This window comes from Equus asinus, chromosome 8 (genome assembly GCF_041296235.1).
Source record: "Equus asinus isolate D_3611 breed Donkey chromosome 8, EquAss-T2T_v2, whole genome shotgun sequence".
NCBI classification, from domain to species: Eukaryota; Metazoa; Chordata; class Mammalia; order Perissodactyla; family Equidae; genus Equus; species Equus asinus.
This window is the reverse complement of record NC_091797.1, coordinates 77,304,765-77,325,298: the sequence shown is the minus strand read 5'-3', so window position 1 is coordinate 77,325,298 and position 20,534 is coordinate 77,304,765. Positions and strand designations below refer to the sequence as shown.

Below are 20,534 nucleotides of genomic sequence, written 5' to 3'. Positions count from 1 at the left end.
TGATATAGCAACATCTAAAATTTAATTTCCTTAACAACTCCCCACATCTCTTCCCAAAAAAACCACCCAGTTCAGTCTAGCCTTTAGAAAGTCCAGTGGACTAATCCTATCAGATGTCTTCCAAAAGCTAGCAAAAACAACTTTTATCACCTGAAGTTAGGAGATGATCCTTACCTCCAAACAATGACGAAAAAAGGTCTCTTTCCTTTTTTTTTTTTTTTTTTTTAAAGATTTTATTTTTTCCTTTTTCTCCCCAAAGCCCCCCGGTACATAGTTGTGTATTCTTCGTTGTGGGTTCTTCTAGTTGTGGCATGTGGGACGCTGCCTCAGCGTGGTCTGATGAGCAGTGCCATGTCCGCGCCCAGGATTCGAACTAACGAAACACTGGGCCGCCTGCAGCGGAGCGCGCGAACTTAACCACTCGGCCACGGGGCCAGCCCCAGGTCTCTTTCCTTTTGCAAGTATCAAAATAGCAACTCCATACTTGCATTCATCTTCAAAATGGTTCCTAATATTCTCCAGTTTTCCAATTCATCAGGAAGAACCCTTCACACTCAATTTCATAATTTAAATAGAAGTATAAAAGTTACCATGTCTAAAAGCCCAATTCACGCCATTTATCCCTTCAGGCTATGTAGAGAGTTAAGATTTTGACTCACAAGAAACATCGTAGATCTACATTTAGAATTGAAGTTCATTTCTATAGTTTCACAGAACTGAATTACTGGGCTAAGTAGCAAATTATACGGTCAATTAGATTACCAAACCTAATAAAAGTTGAATTTAAAAAGCTTCAACATGTATAGTCTTTAAAGTCTTAATGAAATAAACACTTATCTATTGGGCCCAGGTCAAGCAGTCACAATATGGTTTTCCTCAATGTTGTATATAATTCACTGTAAATGCCATAGGATTACATCTTACCCAATTCAATGACCCACCGTTCCTAGTAATCCTGCAAAACTATCATTTCTAATTTGAATATAAATATACAACCACCATGAAAAGTCACCAAAATAACCAAATAAGACTATATTGACAACCTAAAAATTAAAATTATCAAGCCTTAACATGATAAAGGGCATCTAGAAAACCTATGGCTAACATCATTCTTTGTGGTAAAAACTAAATGCTTTTCCCTTAGAATAAGGAAAAGAATGTCTGCTCTTGCCACTTCTATTCAACATTCTAGTGGAGATTCTAGCCAAGGCAATTAGACAAGAAAAAGAAAAGGCACCTAGATTGGAAAGATATAAAAACATGTTTGCAGATGACATGATCTTATATATAGGAAACCTCAAGGAACCCCTGCAAAACTATTAGAATTAATAAGAGTCTGGCAAGATTGCAAGGTATGAGGCCAACACACAAAAATGAATTGTATTTCTATACACTAGCAAATAACAATCTGAAAACAAAATTAAGAAAACAATTCCTATTACAAACAGCTTACCCCCAAAACAAACAAACAGTAAATACTTACGAATAAACTTAAAAAGTATTACAGGACTTGTACATTCAAAACAACAGTGTTAAAAGAAATGAAAGACCTAAATAAATGGAAGGGCACCCTGTGGTCATGGATCAGAAGATTTAATTATCGTTATGATAGCTATTCCCCAAGCTGATCTATAGAATCAATATAATTCTTATCAAAATCCAACAGCCTTTTTTGTAGTAATTAACAAGCTAATCTTAAGATTTATATAAAATGCAAAGGACTCAGAATACCCGAAATAATCTAGAAGAACAGCAAGGCTGGAAGACTCAAACTTGATATCAAAACTTACTACAAAGCTACAGTAATCAAGACAGTGTGGTACTGGCATAAGGAAAGACATACAGATCTCAATGGAACAAGTTAATTTGTAGTGGAAAATGTAGTTAATTGATTTTTGACAAGGATGCCAGATCAACAGAATGGAGAAGTCTCTTCAACAAATGGTGCTGAGACAACTGGATATCCAAATGCAAAAGAATGAAGCTGGACCCCCACCTCACACCATACACAAAATCTTTGTGACCCTAGATTAAGGCAAGATTTTCTTAGATGTGACAGCAAAAGTGTAAGCAACAAAAGGAAAAAACAGACAAATGGGACTTTATCAAAATTAAAAACCTTTATGCCACAAAGGACACCATCAAGAAAGTAAAAAGAGAGCCAGCCCTGATAGCCCAGTGGTTAAATTTCAGCACTCTCACTGCTTTGGCAGCCCAGGTTCATTTCCCAGGTATGGAACCATACCACCCACCCATCTGTCTGATGCCGTGCTGTGGGATCAGCTCACACAGAAGAACTAGAAGGACTTACAACTAGGATATACAACCAAGCACTGGGACTTTGGAGAGGAAAGAAAAAAAAAAAGTAAAAAGAAAACCTTCAGAATGGGAAAAATTTTTTCCAAATCATATCTGATAGCCAGGATACATCAAGAACTCTTACAACTCAACAATAAAAAGACAAACAGCCCAATTAAAATAGACAAAGAATGTGAATAGACATTTCTCAAAAGATGACATACTAATAGAAAGTAAGTACATAAAAAGATGCTCCACATCATTAGGAAATGAAGGAAGTGCAGATCAAAATCACAATGAGATACTACTTCATGGCTAAAATAAAAGAAGACAATAACGAGTATTCACAAGAATGTCAAGAAATTGGAACATACATCTGTTGCTAGTGGGAATGAAAAATGATACAACCACTTTGGAAAATAGTTTGGAAGTTCCTCAAAATGTTAAACATAGAGTCACCATAAGTCCCAGCAATTCCATGCCTAAGTATATACTTGAGAGTGAAAGCATATAGTCACACAAAAACCTGTACACCAATGTTCACAGTAGCACTATCTGTAACAGCCAGAAAGGGGAAACCACCTAAATGTTGATGAACTGATGAAAGGATAAACAAAATATGGTACATCCAAATAATGGATTATTCAGTCATAAAAAGAAATGAAACACATTATATATATATATACATACATATATATGAATGAAATATGATACATGCTACTACATGGATGAATCCTGAAAACAGTATGCTAAGTCAAAGAAGCCAGTCTCAAAAGGCCATATATTGTATGATTCCATTTATATGCAATGTCCAGAGTAGGTAAATCCATAAAAACAAAGTAAATTGTGGTTGCCAGGGACTGGGAGAAGGGGGACAGGGAAAGTGATTGTTAATGAGCATGGGCTTTCCTTTTTAGAGGATGAAAACGTTCTGAAATTAGATAGTGATGATGATCGAACAACTCTGAATATACTAAAAATTACTTAATCATACACTTGAAAAGAGTGAATGTTATGGCATGTGAATTATATCTCAATAAAACTGTTTAAAAAAATTGTGACCTGGGCCTCCGACAAATTGCAATGACTGATACACATACTATCTATACATTTGCTGAATATCCTGTCATCTCTAGCAAATTACCTGCAGTTGAAGACAGAAGCAATAAATCACAAAGACTCAGTTTCCTCAATTGTAAAATGTGAATAACAGTACACAATATCTAGAGTGGTTGACGGTTAAAAACCAAGCACTTGCAAGTTTACCACAGTATCTGGCACACACTCTTAAGTTTAGCTATTATCAAACACATGCATATAGACTTCAAATTATCTGTTCTGCACAGAAGTTGCATAATAAGCATGTCTACATTAGCTGAACCTAACCCCATACTTTTGATTTCAAGTTTCACTTATTATTCACTGAGAGCTTGTTACATGCTCAGCAAGATTACAACGGTCAGCATGACATAGTTCCGCCCTTAAGGTGCTCACTGCCTAGTGGTATGACAACAGTATTTAATAAAATGTTCCCATCTACCTAAAACTAGTTAATCACCTCTGTTCTCCATCCCTTGAAATGGTCAAAATTCAAGAAGAAATAGTATACAAGAACCCAGTGTCCAAGTACTGCATACTCTTTTAGCAATTTGGATACAACGGGGGAAGAGTTAGAGCAAAAAGTGTTAACTATCAGACCTGTTAGTACTCCCCACAAAGGATTCAGAACAGGTGAAGCTGGAACAAGTTTAAATGTGCATATTGCTTAGAATAGTTACTATTAGTAATAAGTATATTTACCTAAGATGAGGGATTTAAACTCCTATTTTAATATTAAAGTCACTGTTTTTTGAACATTAAAAGAAAGGGAACGGTTGCTAGGAGCTGGAGGAAGTGGGTAAAGGAAGTTACCGTTTAATGGGGACAGTTTCAGTATGAGAAGATGAAAAAGTCTGGAGACGGATGGTGAGGACGGTTGCACAACAATGTGAATGTACTAATGTCATGGAACTGTACACTTCAGTGGTTAAAATGGTAAACTTTATATTATGTGTATTTTACCACAATATAAACAAATAAAATAAGAAAGGGATACTCCAGAAGACTGGAAATCTTAGGTCACATACACTATCGATCAATCGTTATTTGTCCTTCCTAAACTATCAAATGCAATGTACAAAACACTACATACAGAGAACAGAATTTCACAGTGGGCAAGAAAAATCAGATCAGGGTTATAACCAAACATTGCCACTGTGAGATCTACGTACTGGGCAAATTAACAAATTATATAAAATTTGCCTAACATCCTAAAAAAGGGCAGGAAAGTTTGGCAGTATTGAAAACTGAAAAGAAGGCTGTATGGCTAGAGCACAGGGAGTGGCATATGATGAAATCACAGAAGCAAGCAGGAGCTACACTACTCAAGGTCTTTTTTATATTTCAGGTGTAATGGGAAAGCCACTGTAGGTTTTTAGCAGGTGACTAACAACATGACTTTGAGGAAACCACTCTAGCTGCTGTGCAGAGAACAGACTGGAAGATGACGACAAAAGAAGCCACAGCCTAGTTAGAACACAATGACAGTGCGTGTTGAGGTGATGGTGGAACTTGTGTGGGGACTGTGGAAACAGAAGTTCACAAATTTGGGTGTGTTTTGGAGACAGAATCAACTGGTCTGAGACAACGAGAGAGGGAAGAATCAAGATGACTCTCAAGTTTCTCTAGTTATGTAGGTGGTTAGAGTGACTTACTGAGATAGGAGAGACTGGGGAGATCCAAGATTCAGAGGAAAAGAGAAATCAAAACTACTAGCACTGAGGAGAAGCTGGCCTTAGTTTATTTCTCCCAGAGGGAAGATGCCTTCAGGATAAAGACTAGTTTCCTCCGACACTGTTTACCACTGCCATCTACTGATGCAAACTAAGGATCAACACTTTGGGGGTAATTTCTCAAGGTTTTCAAACAGACTCAATACATTGAAACAGCCTAACTAGCATAAAAATTCTTAATTTGAGAAGCTGAAGAGTATACCACCAGATTAAGCTGGAAATAGAAAACATGCAAAGTCCAACAGGATCTTGTACACATATTTAGGCAACATTATCTGCAACCACACCTACCATGTATGTATTTGTGGAAAGACAAGCTATCTTCCTGTGATGTTTCCTTCCTCAGTTACCAGCACCACCATCACTCACCTCCACTTGAAATCCCACCAGTATCTCTGATTCTACATCCTACTCCTAAGCATTCCCATATACATTCGGTGATCAAAACTCATGCTTTGCATCTAAATCTGAAGCTCCCTTTTCAAACTATACATGACCACAATTCCATGCCCAAGGGAGATTCAGAGTTAAGATTTTGGGTTGAGACCTGGTGAAAACTTTTTAAAGAGTGCCCCCAGATAATTCTGATGTGCACCCCAGCTTAAGAACCACTCTTTATAAACTCAAAATTTTTCTCTCATTCTTCTTTTTAAAAGATTTATTTTTCCTTTTTCTCCCAAAGCCCCCCAGTACACAGTTGTGTATTTTTAGTTGTGGGTCCTTCTAGTTGTGGCAAGTGGGACGCCGCCTCAGTGTGGCCTGATGAGCGGTGCCATGTCTGCGCCCAGGATTCGAACCAGTGAAACCCTGGGCCACCACAGCAGAGTGCGAGAACTTAACCACTCAGCCACGGGGCTGGCCCCCAGAATTCCCTTTCTAACTCATATTTTGCTATAAAAATCCATTGTGACAAATGGTAAAATATGAATAAGGTCTGCATATTAGATAACAGTATTGTTTCAATTTCTTGATTTTGATAATTATACTGGAGTTATATTAAGAGAATGCCCTTGATTTTATAAAATAAACACTCAAGTATTTAGGAGTAAAGTGGCACTATGCCTGCAACTTAACCTCAAATAGTTCAGACAAAAATGTGTGAATGTACAGATACAGACCTAAAGGGGATAATGCACATGTGATAAAATGTTAACATTTGGAGAATCTGGGTAAAGGCTATATGAGAACTCTCACAATTTTTTGCAACTTTTAAGTCTGAAATTATGTCAAAATAAGTTAAAAAAAAATCAAATGGCCAAAATACTTCATTGAGAGTTGTACTTTTGTTAACACTATTAAGTAAGCTATTGGGTCAATTACACACAGTTTGCAGTCCTAAGTAATAAACATGTGGATATACAGGCAACAACATTCTTTTTCTGGACGAATAACAAAAATTATGGATGAGAGAATACCTATAACAAGGCAATTTCCTATCAGAGGTCAACACTGTAGGGGATAGGCCAAGAGAAGCGCTCTGAATTCTCACCATTAAAATGAGTAAGACAATAAAGACAAAGCATACTTTCCCCACAAGTCAGTGTAAAATAATTCACAAAAAGAAAACAAGTAAAAAGTATGCTGAGCTTAGGAGGGTGTGAAAAAGAAAAACCATGCTGATTTGAATTGCCCAATGTAACGACTCGCCAGCAAAAAGACTAGACTGTTCTGACTGGTTGCAGAGACATTTGGGGCGGCCTGAAACATGGCACTGATCTAGAGCAATGAAAATACAGACCCCTTGGAGATCTGTGGAGAGCTCTGGCCTTGCAGTGGATTTACAAACTCTTTGAAGCCCATCCAAAGAGCCCAGGCTAAGACCCCTGGCTCAGTGTTACGTAAAAGTATTTTTAAGCAGATTTAGATGCACAAAATTACCCTTCAACAACTTAGTTTGACAGTTACAAGGATGACAACATTTGCGCCAAGAACTGAAACAGGAAAAACTACACAGTCATTAACTAGTATTCTAACAAACTGCTCACTACAACTAACTGTCAAATCAAGATTAAGTTCATTATTTCACCAGCATTAGTGTTCTACAATGTACCAAAAGTAATAGGCACAATAATTCAAAACATCTCGTTTTAAAAAAAAAAAAAACCTCAATGACATGGAGGTGCCAAACACTTTAAGAAATAATTTTACGGAAAACCATATTTGTTTGGATGGCATGAAAATCTGTTACTATAATTGATGATATACATGAGCACAATTTTTAAAACATTTATTTATGAGCCTTGAGAAAAGAACTGTATTCAGATATACAATCTAGAATAAAAGAAAATGACAAACTCAACTCACCAGCAATTTCTACAATATCACCAGGAACTATGTCCTTAGCTTTAATCCGCTGTACACTCTTTCTGTCCTGTCGATATACCTTGCCCATTTCAGGCTCATACTCCTTAAGGGCTTCGATTGCATTTTCAGCATTTCTTTCCTGTAAAAAAGAAAAAAGAAGGTAAAAGTAGTTAACATATGCCTGCCACTGCAAGTATTTCTAGCCCAAGGAATTAAACCGTAGAGTTCTAATCTAAATAAATAAATAAATAAGACAAAAGAGAAGCACGTCAATGGCATTTATAGTAAACAATTCACATCTTTGTTGATAAACACTAAGCTCTCATGATTTTTTATTAAAAACTAAAAAATAAGCACCCTAAGAAGGGTAAGGGGATAAAACCGTAATGGGAAAAAGCAGTTACAGAATCTGCTGTCCTTAAGCATGCTGTGAAACATGCCATCACCTCCAGCCACACCCATACCATTTAAATCGATCCTGTCTCATGTGAAAGACGATGGCCTGGGCCTGCTGCCTGGGTTCATTTAGGCTTTTCCACTCATCAGCTACGTGATCGTGGATAAGTTACTGCTTACAAAACCAAGTTTACTGCCTACAAAACCAGGACAGTAATAGCACCTAAACTTCAAGTGTTGTGAAGATTTACAAGCTATATGTAAAATGCTTAGACTGTTCTGGTACATAGTAAATGCTGCGAGTGATGAATTAAAATCAGGTTAATCTCACAAACTCTAAGAAATCTCTCTCCAGTGGTAATGACCAACAAATAGCTGGAATATCATCACAGGACTGCCAGTCACATGCCATGTTTACCATAATACGATATACAAAGATATCAAGACTCAGCCACACAGGTTTTCTTTCCTAATTTCAAGATGAAAGATGTAGAACCCAAAGGAGTCATGTTGGGGGGAGGGGGAAGCTATAGCAAAGTTCTTTTAAGGAAAACAAGAAACAAAGAAAAGCTCATATGACAAATTTGTCTTCTCTCCTTTTAGAGAGTAAACAATTAGAAGTCAAGGAGCGGGGGCTGGCCCTATGGCCAAGTGGTTAAGTTTGCACACTCCACTTTGGCGGCCCAGGGTTTCACCAGCTCGGATCCTGGGCATGGACATGGCACCTCTCATGAAGCCATGTTGAGGTGGCGTCCCACATAACAGAACCAGAAGGACCTACAACTAGAATATACACAACTGTGATACTGCGGGGCTTTGGAGAGAACAAAAAGAAGAAGAAAAAAGATGTCAAGGGGTGAATCTATGAAGTGCACGCCCAGGTGAGGTTACTCAATGGACAAAGGAAAGGATTCTTTTATTTCTCACATTTTTGCCTTCCAATCTGAAGCTCTTCAATTTAACCTCTGCTTGAACAGAATACAAACGCAGTACCATGTGATCTCATTTCTCACCTTGTTGTAAGAGTATTAGTCTGTTGTGAAAAATCTCTAGACCTGCTTAAAGAGAACTTAGATGACACAAACCTGAAAGTTAACAGCATGTGTCTCACGTTTTGTGTATGCATCCCTGAAAGAGTCTAGGAAACCTTAAATTTGGGAAATTCATAATAGTAATTTTAATCCCCTATCAGATCTGCTGAAAGAATGAGCATATCTGCATCACTTTATAATTAACAGCAATGTTAGGATATTTAACCTTAATTAATGTTACTCCTAAAGGTCCTTCATATTAAGTTCAAATGTTACTGATTGTGGGAAGAACAAATTCTGAGTGTTGTTGCCATTCAGTTAATCAAATTTGAAACCACTTTCTGCACAGGACTCCCCCTCCCCCGCCCAATTTATGAATCATAGCAGTCTTATTTCCTTTCTCCTTCAAGTCATGTCAGACAGTTCATAACTGGATGCTCAAGGTTAAGGAGACATCCCAGGAGCACTCTATTTGGCTCCTACTAAAAACTAACAACGGTCCATTTAAATTAGAAGCACAAACTTACAAGATAAATTCTCTCAGATACCAAGGACAAGGATGCCAATTAAAATCACTTAACAGCCCTCCCTCTAACTCAAACTATCAAAAGGAACATTAAGAGTGTAGGGGGTGGGAAAGGGAAGCGAACGATCATAGATTCCAATAGGTTACATCAAAAATACGTCAACTCAGGGAAATATAAGTATGCCTAACTTACTATCAACAAAAGCATAACTCAGAGGACCTTCTAAGGTTTCCTTTGTTCTAACAGTTCGAAACTTCCACCTCCTCCAGTCAAACCAAAATTGCTCACCTTGTACCTTTCCACTCATGCCACTCCCTCTCTGGAATATTCTCCCCAGCCTTCACACACAAAACTCTATTTCTCTATAGTTCCCAACGGCTTGTCACCTTCTTTTAAAATCTTTACTTGATAACACTGATCATAAACATGTGCCCACCCCACTCCCAATACTACCTTACAAAATAACTATCATTTCCCTTACTTCCAGAAGGCAAGAACCTTTCAGTATTGTTCATTCTATTCTGTATACTACATAAATAGGATTAAAACCTAAGAATTTTTTTTTTAAATTAAGACATTATAAAAGTCCTGCGAAAACTGCTGTAAAATTTTACTTTGGAATTCAGATCAGCCTAGGCCTGGATTCAAAACTCAGATACTCTATGAGCTACCTGTATGACCTTTGATAAGTCACTTAATCACTCTGAAGCTCAATGTCACATCTGTCAAATGGGAATATCACCTGCCTTATAAGATCACTGTAAAGATGAAATGGGAATGTACATTAAGTATCTACCACATAACTAGCATAAATTTAATTAAAAAATACATAAGACTAATTTGAAAAGAACAATCTACTGCTGTGTATTGTTTCTTTTGCCTAAATTATTCACAAGAGGACCATTTCTAATTAAATATAAGCAAATTTCTTACAAAAAAATCAAAATAGGAATACAGCACAATTAAAATTTTCTTCTAAGTAGGCCATTTTTCCATATGAGCCCACCACGAAGATCTTCAGGGTTTATTAATAAGGTCAGAAGATTACAATTTCAACAGGATTATGTTTTTAAGATGTTTCCACATTAAGAACGATAGATGCACTCAATTTTAGTCCTCAAAGGGGTAACTATATCCATCAGAAACCTAAAAGATCAGTACTTAAAATGAATCTGAAGTATAGTCTCAAAGTCTGTGAAAACATTTTCAAAAAAATCAAATAGATCAACAGTCCTAGAAAAGTTCTGGGTATCTGCAGATATGTGAATGGGGAGTGGGAGGGAGGAATTCCATTATGTTTCTGTAGTAAATTAGCTTCCATTCTGTAAGTAAGAGAGGCCTGGACAATTGAGGGAAGACAGCCAGGAATATGTCTAAAGGGAAAACAATTTAGGATTTAAACAATTTCTATAGTTAAACCCATCCACCCACAGGAAAAAATCTAAGGAGAATAAAAATGACATTGAGTTCACAAAGTTTTTCACAGGAAGCAGCTAGGAAACATCAAGACAGATACTGGCTCTCAAATTTTCTGGTTTTCCTTAAGTAGCTTCTCTCATTCAATGTTCTTAACTCCTTGCTACCATGAAGGATGAGCAATTTTAACAGCAGAGTATATATGCATGAGAAGTCTAAAATTTTGCCATTAAATAAACTAATGGGAAAACCCCCCAAAACACACGTAGAAGTTCTAGAGATACTTTTAGTCAACACATCGGGAAAAATAGGTAACAGAAAGGTTAACTTAGTTTAAATCATTTACATAAACTACTAAATTTAGCACTGTAGGAATTTTTGCTTACCTGCCATACACCCACAATTGCATTTGCTACTAATATAAGTAAAATTACAAAGGGTTCTACAAAGGCTGTAATTGTTTCTTCACCTTCTTCAAACCAAGCCAAAACCTAAAAGAGAAATGGCATGTGTTAGAATTGTAATTTGTTTTTAGGCTCAGTGCTACTATAACAGAAGTGGCTTGCACTGAAGGAATTATGATATAAAAAATCTCTTTTCTCACCATCCCTGGAAACAAATGGTGGCAAAATGTAACAACATAAATAACCAGCTTATATCTTGTTCATAATAATTCTTGAGAATCAAAACTATACAACTTCTTAACAATACCCTTAAGAGCTAATTTATTTTTTCATGTAACAATTCCGTTTTAAAATTCAAATAAAATACTTTTGGGGAAATAAATCCCATTCATTTTATATGTATATATTCAGAAGAAAGAAAACTTAAATTCTTGATTTTGTTAAAGGTGATCATCAACAACTTGGATGATTTGGTTAATACCTGTATCAAACAATATCCATGTGGCACAAATTCATAGTAAAAATAACGATCACTGACTCAAAATTTTAGAGTATATAAACTTAATGCACCACTTATTTTCAGCAGCATTGCTGAAGGTCATCTCAGAACTACTGCAAGGTTGTTCCACAATCAGGAATGTATCTTGAAGGTGATCCTCCATATGACATCTAGTACAGTAATACAGAACTTTAGAGATGACGTAAGTCCAAAAATGTTATAACTGGACATAGAACACTGCCCCAAGAAAAATGAGCAGAGAAATCCTGGCTCAGACAACCCTATCTTTAAGATTTAAAATCTGCAAGTTAAGAGAGCCACAGTGTACTTCCTAAATAAGCAACCCTAAGGTGGTAAGAGAGAATCCAACACAATGAATCTCAAAATAATAATCAAGAATATAGTAAGAGTCATCTAAATGGTTAAAAATGTAACAACCAATTTTTGTGGGAAACTGCCAATCCAGAAAAGACGTTAAACATATCTAATGAGTCAATCTTATAGTTAAGATTTGCCTTTGTTTTTTCACATTGCCTAAAATGTTTGCATATTTCACAACAGAACCTTTCCTTTAAAAGATCTATTTGGCAAACAATGAAAGAACTGTTTTTGATACTTTTTAATATTGTCAGATATGATTTCTGTTAATAATGAAACCATCGACTTTTGTACTTAGTGGAATACTATATAAATACTGTTTGTACTCAGTGGAATATTATAAAGTGAGCTTTTACACAAATAGCAAACAACCAGAAAGATGCTTAAGGCAAGGCCCAAGATAAATTTTCCAAGTAAAAGAAGGTAATGATGAATTAACAAGAAATAGCAATTTGAGCAGGAAAGACCCAAGAGACACCAGGAGCAGGTCCTGATAGATGCCAATCACCACTGACAGCTAATAAGCCTGGGTAGGCAGAAAACCAGAATGAATATAAATGTTGCTGCAAGCTTTCAACAGGGAATTCCTGGTGTTAAGGTCAGGCCTAATGCCAGAATAAAAACTTCTCTAGGAAGTTATAAATTTTGATAGATGCAAGATCACAGCTGCTTTGATACTAGACTTTCAAACATTTGCCAAAGAGAGCATATCAGAAATAAGAAACTTAATTAGCTCTTGGGGGAGGAAAAATGCTCAACTGAAGAGTAACTAGGACCTTTCCAAAAGGTCAGTGAGGCATTAGCAATTTAAGATAAGCTTCACACCTTGTTAAAGGGGGTATGAATTTCCCTCTTGGCAGCTAGGCCTGAGGAACAAACAACGCAATATCCCCTCACAGCTGGAGCAAAGGAAAACGCTAAGGCAAGCAGTGACAGGATTATCAGAGTAAACCTCTACTTTTTAAGAAATGTGTGGTCCCTTTGCACAAGTGGTATTCATTAATAATGTAGTAATCCTAATCTGTACAATGCAGTCGCCATTCCTTCCACTACATGACTTTAAATGTTTAGGTGTAACAAGCAAGAATTCATAGTTATTTGAAGTTTCTACCGATATACCAATTACTGCCTGAAGAGAAACCAGGGGCAAATCTCTTAGCACGGAAGGATGGTGCTGAACCTGTTTAAAATTAACAACCAACAATTTATTTCCTGAACACTTCTGAAAAATGTCTATTTTGAAACCACAAAAAACCCAAAGAACTGAATGCTACAGCCCAAAATAAAGATCAATCATATTTCATTAACTGGTAAGAACCAACCCAGCCAATCATGTTCAAATCACATTGTGCAGTCCTTCATGGTTTTGTTCTACCGAAAAGAAAACCTCTCCTGTGAAGGGAGGAAGATGATGCTGACAAATCAAAGACTCCACAAGATGGGGAAGGGGACAGAGGAAAATTAGATGAGTGACACATTATTACTGAAAAGCAAGATGCCTTATTAGCATTATAGTGCAGTCAGTTCATAATTATGGTTTACCAGAAGTTATACAAAATATATTCACACAGGAGAGGGGGGAAATGTTTCTAAAATAGAGAATAGGTTGAACACAAAGGATTATGTTTGGATTGCCTTTTGTTCACTGTGGTATCCTCAGGGGCCTAGAAGAGTCTCTGGTACACAGTTGATGCTCACTACATATTTATTGAATAGATCATGAATGAATGAAACAAAATCTCATACACGGTACAAGACCCTAAGTGGCAGTACATGAATTTAAACATTAAGACAGCAAAAAGGTAACCAACCGCGCATCAACATCAAAGGAAAGTGGAAGAAAAGGCTACTGCAGTATAATTTGGGGATAACAGTGTTTCTTCTTCCCATTACTTTGCAATATTAATCTATTAACATTACTTGTCTTCCGGGGCTTACATTCTCCAGCAAGTTCAAAGTTTCAAACTTGCCAATCCTATTCAAAGTAATCACTTGCTAACGAACCCTCAACTACAATTTAAACTGCTTAAACAAGGTAGCAGTTTATCTTCTAATTTCTATCTGTAAGACTGGTCTCTGGTTCAGCACAGTAAAAATTCTGACAGGACAGCCAAAAGATGCTGGAAAGCAGAGTTTAATGAATAAAGTAAATTTTAATCCAAGGTAAAAAGGCATATTCCGGTATAAACTGGGAGACAATCCTGGTACTGTGACTCAGTTATCTTATCTACATGTTGGGATAATGTGCTGAGCTATTACTGAGAGAATAAAAAGAAAATGAGAGCAATCACAAGCACATTTTTAAGACACAGGGCCTGGGCTGCAGTCCTCCTTGTATCCTTAGAAACTTGCGATGCCTTTGGGCACTCAAACACTTGTTCAATAATGAATGAAGAAATTTACATCAAAAAAATTTTTTTAAAGAGGAAATGGAAATTAGACTCTTCCCAAGAATGAAAAAAGCATCACAAGTGTTATGGCAATTTTCTGGGGTGGGAAACAAATACAACCATTAAAAAAAATTCTATGAATTAGACTACATTCTTTTCTGATTCAGACACAAAGCTTATGTAGAAACATTTTTCAATGTTTTCAGATTTGAGAATACAATCTTCTTTAAAACAAGGGGCTGGCCCGGTGGCGCAGCGGTTAAGCTTGCACGTTTCGCTTATCGGCGGCCCGGGGCTCGCTGGTTCGGATCCCGGGTGCGGACATGGCACCGCTTGGCACGCCATGCTGTGGTAGGCGTCCCACATATAAAGTAGAGGAAGATGGGCACGGATGTGAGCTAGGGCCCGGCTTCCTCAGCAAAAAAAGAGGAGGACTGGCAGTAGTTAGCTGAGGGCTAATCTTCCTCAAAACAACAACAAAAAACCCCGGCACCTGTCTTCTCCTCTCAAGCCATATTTTAAAGACTCTAAATAAATCAGTTAAACCAATCAGTAAACTACCCATTTTATGCAACCCCCCCTTTTTTTTTTGCTGAGAAAGATTTGCCCTTAGCTAACATCTGTTGCCAATCTTCCTCTGTTTTCTATGTGAGCCGCCACAAGCACAGCTGAGCACAGCTGCTGAGAGGAGTGATGTAGGTCTGTGCCCAGGAATCAAACCCAGGCCACTGAACAAGAGTGTGCCAAATTTAACCACTAGGCCACCCCCTCCTTTTGTTTGTTTTTTGCTGAGGAAGATTTGCCCTGAGCTAACATCTGTGCCAATCTTCCTCCATTTTTTTCCACGTGGGACACCTCCACAGCACAGCTGGTGAGGGGAGAAGGTCCACACCCAGGATCTGAACCCACGAACACAGGCCGCTGAAGTGGAATGCGCAGAACTTTAACCACTCAGCTCTGGGGCCAGGCCCCATTTTATCCTTTTCTTATTTTTTATTTTTATTTTTTTTTTAAAGATTTTATTTTTTTCCTTTTTCTCCCCAAAGCCCCCCAGTACATAGCTGTATATTCTTTGTTGTGGGTCCTTCTAGTTGTGGCATGTGGGACGCTGCCTCAGTGTGGTTTGATGAGCAGTGCCATGTCCGTGCCCAGGATTTGAACCAACGAAACACTGGGCCGCCTGCAGCAGAGCGCACGAACTTAACCACTCGGCCACGGGGCCAGCCCCCTATCCTTTTTTTAAAATACGAAATTAAGTCACTACATAACGCGTTACCAAATACTTCTTGAATATATTCTTCTGAGAAAACCAAAGTAAATGGAGCTCATATTTTGAAAATGCTACCAACACAAACTCATCCAAATATCTGTTATATCAAACGCAATAACCTAGGCTCCTAAAGCAATTAAGAATCCCTTTAAAAGGTCCAATAAGAAGAAAAGACAAATTATTTATATGGAAGTGAATAGTTGAGAAGTGCCTTGGTCTAAGAAAGTTTTATTAGCATTTTACAGTCAACTTAAGTAGCTGAGGTGGGGAAATGGGGGTGGAGGGTAGAGAAACTTATCCAAATTGTGATACCAGAGGACTTCATGATTCAGACAGAGAAGACAAATATGGTCCTCATGCTCACCTCCTCAAGGTCTTTTGTCAAATGTCACCTTCTTAGAGGCCTTTCTGACTCTATTTGAAAACTGTACTCCCCTCCCCATACTCCCTTATTCCACCACCAACCACCACTCTCCTCCACTTTATTTTTCTCCACAGTGTATCACCGTCCAACAGATTATTATATATTTTGCTTGTTTATTATCTGTCTCCACTAGAATGTCGGCTCCAGGTAAGAGATTTTATTTATTTTGCTGGATGCAGTATCCCCAGTGTCTGTGCCATGTACCAAGTGCTCAATAAGTACCTAATGAAGCAATGAAAAAGAGGAAAGGACAAGCATTCCAGTTAAGCAAGTACATGACGTGTTATACAAAGAGCAAATTTGGTGAGCAAGGAGGATGGGAAGACAACGCAAAAGGAAAGAAGCTCCTGAAGGTCAAATTAAGGAATTTCTAATGTTACTTCATAAGCGAAGGGAGACACTTCTTCCAAACCAGATGACTTAAAAAAAAAAAAATTTTTTTTAAATGTGCAGAAGATCTGAACATTTTTCCAAAGAAGATATACAGATGGGCAACAGGCACATGAAAAGATGTTCAACATCATTAAATTATTACGGAAGTGCAAATCAAAACCACAGTGAAACATTACCTCACACCCATCAGAATGGCTACTATTAAAGAGACAAGAAATAAGTGTCGGAGAGGATATGGAGAAAACAGACCCCTTGTACACCACTGGTGGTAATGTAAACTGATGCAGCCACTATGGGAAGGAGTATGGAGGTTCCTCAAAAAATTGAGAATAGAACTACCATATGATCAAGCTATTCCACTTCTGGGTATTTATCCAAAGAATATGAGAATACTAATTCAAATAGGTATATGCACCACTATGTTCATTGCAACATCATTCACAATAGCCAAGACATGGAAACAACCTAAGTGCCCAGTGATGGATGAATGGATAAAGATGTATAAACACACACGCGCGCGCGCACACACACACACACACACACAGGACTACTACTCAGCCTTAAAAAAAGAGGAAATCTTGCCACTGCGACATGGATGGATCTTGGGGGTATTATGCTAAGTGAAATAAGTCAGATGGAGAAAGACAAATATCTTATGATTTCATTCATATGTAGAGGATTAAAAAAAAAAAAACCCAGACAAACACATACAGAGAACAGATTTGTGGTTACCACAGGGGAAGAGGGGTGAGGGGAGGGTGAAAGACGTAAAGGGGGACATTTTACAGTGAAGGATGGAAACTAGAGTTTTGGTGGTAAACATGACGTACTGTACAAAGAAGTTGAATTCTAACGACGCACACCTGAAATCTACATAATGTTATAAACCAATGTTACCTCAATTAAAAAAAACTATTTGGGTGAATATTACAATATTTAATTACAAGTTAATTAAACTTTATCCCCACAGGCCACAAGTGTAAAACATTAATGCAGTTTCCTACTTTCTGCCACTGCAAAATATTAACTGTGGTTAACAGTTTACTACTTAGTTTGACATTTGAACTAAATCACTAAAGCCTAATATTTCTTTTTAACTTGAGCAAAACTTGATATATCATGTACATATAAGAACTGCCTACTCACTTCTCCAAAATAACATGAATATTCCCCCATATTTCTCCGGTTAAACTAATAGAAATAAATTGACTACACCAAAAGACTCAGTGCTCTTTCAAAAGATAAAGAAATGAAAAGGTCAAGTACACAGTAGGAGCAGTGCCAAGCCCACGTGAAGAAAATCAACAGGTTTTATATCCGCAATCTCTTGATCAAACAAATCAAGCAAATTAAGTAACAGTATTTCTAAACATTTATTATTTTTCTGTTTAGCAACTCATAGAGTAAAAATGTAACATAGTTCATTTCCCAAATAATAACTCCAAGTAGTTGCACCAAAAAGGTATCTCAAACTGCAACTCCAAAATACAGCTCTATAAAAACTACAGAAAACCAACATCCTACCTTCTAACAAAACGAAAGCATTCAAAACCCATTTGAAAATGCCTAGAAACTAACTCCTTACTTCAAAGTAAAAATCACACGCATCATTAATTCAAAATATTAATATAAAGTCAAACTGGCCCCTCAAGAGATCCTATACAACTCAAGCAGTCAATAGCTTGTTTATTGGAAATAATGCACTGATGTCACAACACACACAGAATAACTCAAAAATTTATTTTATCTCTGACTTGTACTCATCAGCTGATTAACTTCTAGGAGGTCCCTGATGACCTTAATGAACCCCAGTTATTTTAACTACTAAAGCTGAGACTATTTCAGAATTACGTAGCCAGCTTAAACATACTAGCCCAAATATATCATTTGTTTGGCCCCATGACAATCTATTGAAACTAGTTAACCCAACAGCAGCTCTACTCTTAATTGGTAAAGCAGCAGCCATTTCCGGGGGGTTTGGGAAGTTGGGGGTGGGGTGTAAATCAAGAAAAGAGACATGTAAGAGATATGGAGTGATTAATCCAGGATGCTGAATGGTTTGCTATGACACTCTCTTAATTTTATGCAACGAAAACCATACAAAAGATTTGTGGACTGAATTATTAATGGCTGCACATCATTTGGCTAACATGGCACAATATATTAAAGTCTCAAGCATAATTTGTGTAAATTACTCCAAAAATTACTCCAGAATTACTCCAAAAAAGTTCGTCTGTTGCCAATTTTTTTCCCCTCACCTAAAGAAATGCCCACTGCTTCGAATAGTTAGTCCTCAAAAGAGCCCTCCATGGTGGTCATAAAGACTGACGCAAGCCCTGGGGCTTGTATACGTACATAGAAAAACGAAACCTTGAAGCTATGTCAACTTTGCCAGGCCTGAAAAAAGTACTGCACTGGGTGAATTTCACTTCCCAGAATGGTTTTATAATAATATGCTGTAATTTAAGAACAAAAGGTAATTTAAGAACAAAAGGCATCTCACACTGTTAGGATTAGGAACATCTGTGTCCTATTCATGACCACTTTAAGGAAAACTACCAAGAAATCCACTGCCCAACAAAAAATGCCATAAAAAATTAATATGGAACAACAAAAAAATATTAATACTGTGGAAATATCCTCATCAACCCCCATTCACCTTTCTTCCATAGCTCTTTGCATTTCACCAGTTTCTTAGCAACCATATAGGACTCAAGCGGGTAAGCACATACAAAACAAGAAAAACACTATAGGTTTTTTTTTTTTCTTTTAAGATCTAGAACCAACATACTGAACCTTATTCTCTCAAGCTAGGAGTCACTCAAGACAGGGGTCTAATTTAGATAAATATACCACCCTAAAGGTCAGTGACCAAATTTGGTCAACAGTGGTGCCATCACTGCTGTCATCATTCTTGTCACTGTCAGAAACAACTGTCACCTTGCCATTACCAGGAAGGGAGAGCAACTGCAATATTCCTTTTGTAAGTTCTATTTACAGACTACGAAGAGCCTAACATCATGTCAGTAGGATCTTACACAATGGAAGAACCCAAAACAGAAAAGGCCTTCCGATAAAGAAATTTTTGATATTAAAACCTGATAAGCCACAAGAATTTAGAAGACCCTGCTGCCTTCAGGAACTGTTTCCAACTGCACCGTAAACGTCAGGCATCCATTTATCTTCTGTACACGAATGGCTTCAAGTGTTTTATTTATAATTTTAAAATACTTAAGTTTAAAAAGAAAAAAAGCATGGAGACCCGGCTTAAACCTGCAAATACAATGTTCTCATCCAATAGACATTACTTTCCCCGCTTTTCATCTATGGAACGGTCCCAACTTTTTGGAGACAAAATAAATTTCTTTATACTTACAAAAGATATACATGCTGCCAGCAATAAAATTCTAACTAGTAAGTCTTCAAACTGCTCAATCACAAGTTCCAGCAAGGTTTTCCCTGTTAGAAACAAAGATCTGTTGTAAACGTCATCTTAACATCAGCACAAAGCGGGGGAAGAACACGTTCAGATCGCTCACCTTCTTCAGCCGGTAACTCTGCAGGATGTAGAAATTCGCCAGGCAACGTGTCCAGAGGGGGGGGAAAAAAACACGTTAGCACTCTATCTTTCTAAAAAGAATTCCTAAAATCATCGCTGTCTTTGAAAGACACACCTAGACAGATGACTTTCAACCATTTTTAATGGAAACCATGCTAAAATGGTACCCCGAGAATATATGCAATACTCGTCGTAACCCACGGCCTCAGGTCTACCCCGAAGCGTAAGGTGTCATGGCCACGCAAACGGGGCTCCGGAACTAGGAGTCGTCCCAGGCCTGTCACTCCTGCCACCGTAGCTCCGGGCAGCACGGGCGCGCTCGGCGGCATTCTCAACTGCAGCGACGCCTCGTAAACCGGCGGGCGACGACCCGGCCGCGGAGACGCGTCCCTCCCTCCCCGGCCGGCGGCTGCC

At 37.7% G+C, this 20,534-nt stretch overlaps 1 protein-coding gene across 2 annotated transcripts in view; it reads right to left on the bottom strand.

Moving 5' to 3' along the window:
• ATP2A2 (ATPase sarcoplasmic/endoplasmic reticulum Ca2+ transporting 2) overlaps positions 1-20,534 on the bottom strand; it is a 58,865-nt gene that overhangs the window by 37,810 nt on the left and 521 nt on the right. For both annotated transcript variants that reach the window (XR_011505326.1, XM_044775900.2), the window contains exons 2-5: positions 20,101-20,118; positions 19,938-20,020; positions 11,190-11,294; positions 7,434-7,572 (exon numbers count right to left, since the gene is read on the bottom strand). Coding sequence is in view for 1 of the 2 variants with exons in the window: in XM_044775900.2 (XP_044631835.1) it covers positions 7,434-7,572; positions 11,190-11,294; positions 19,938-20,020; positions 20,101-20,118 (345 nt within the window). In the remaining variant the exon portion in view is untranslated. The remainder of the gene's footprint in view (positions 1-7,433; positions 7,573-11,189; positions 11,295-19,937; positions 20,021-20,100; positions 20,119-20,534) is intronic.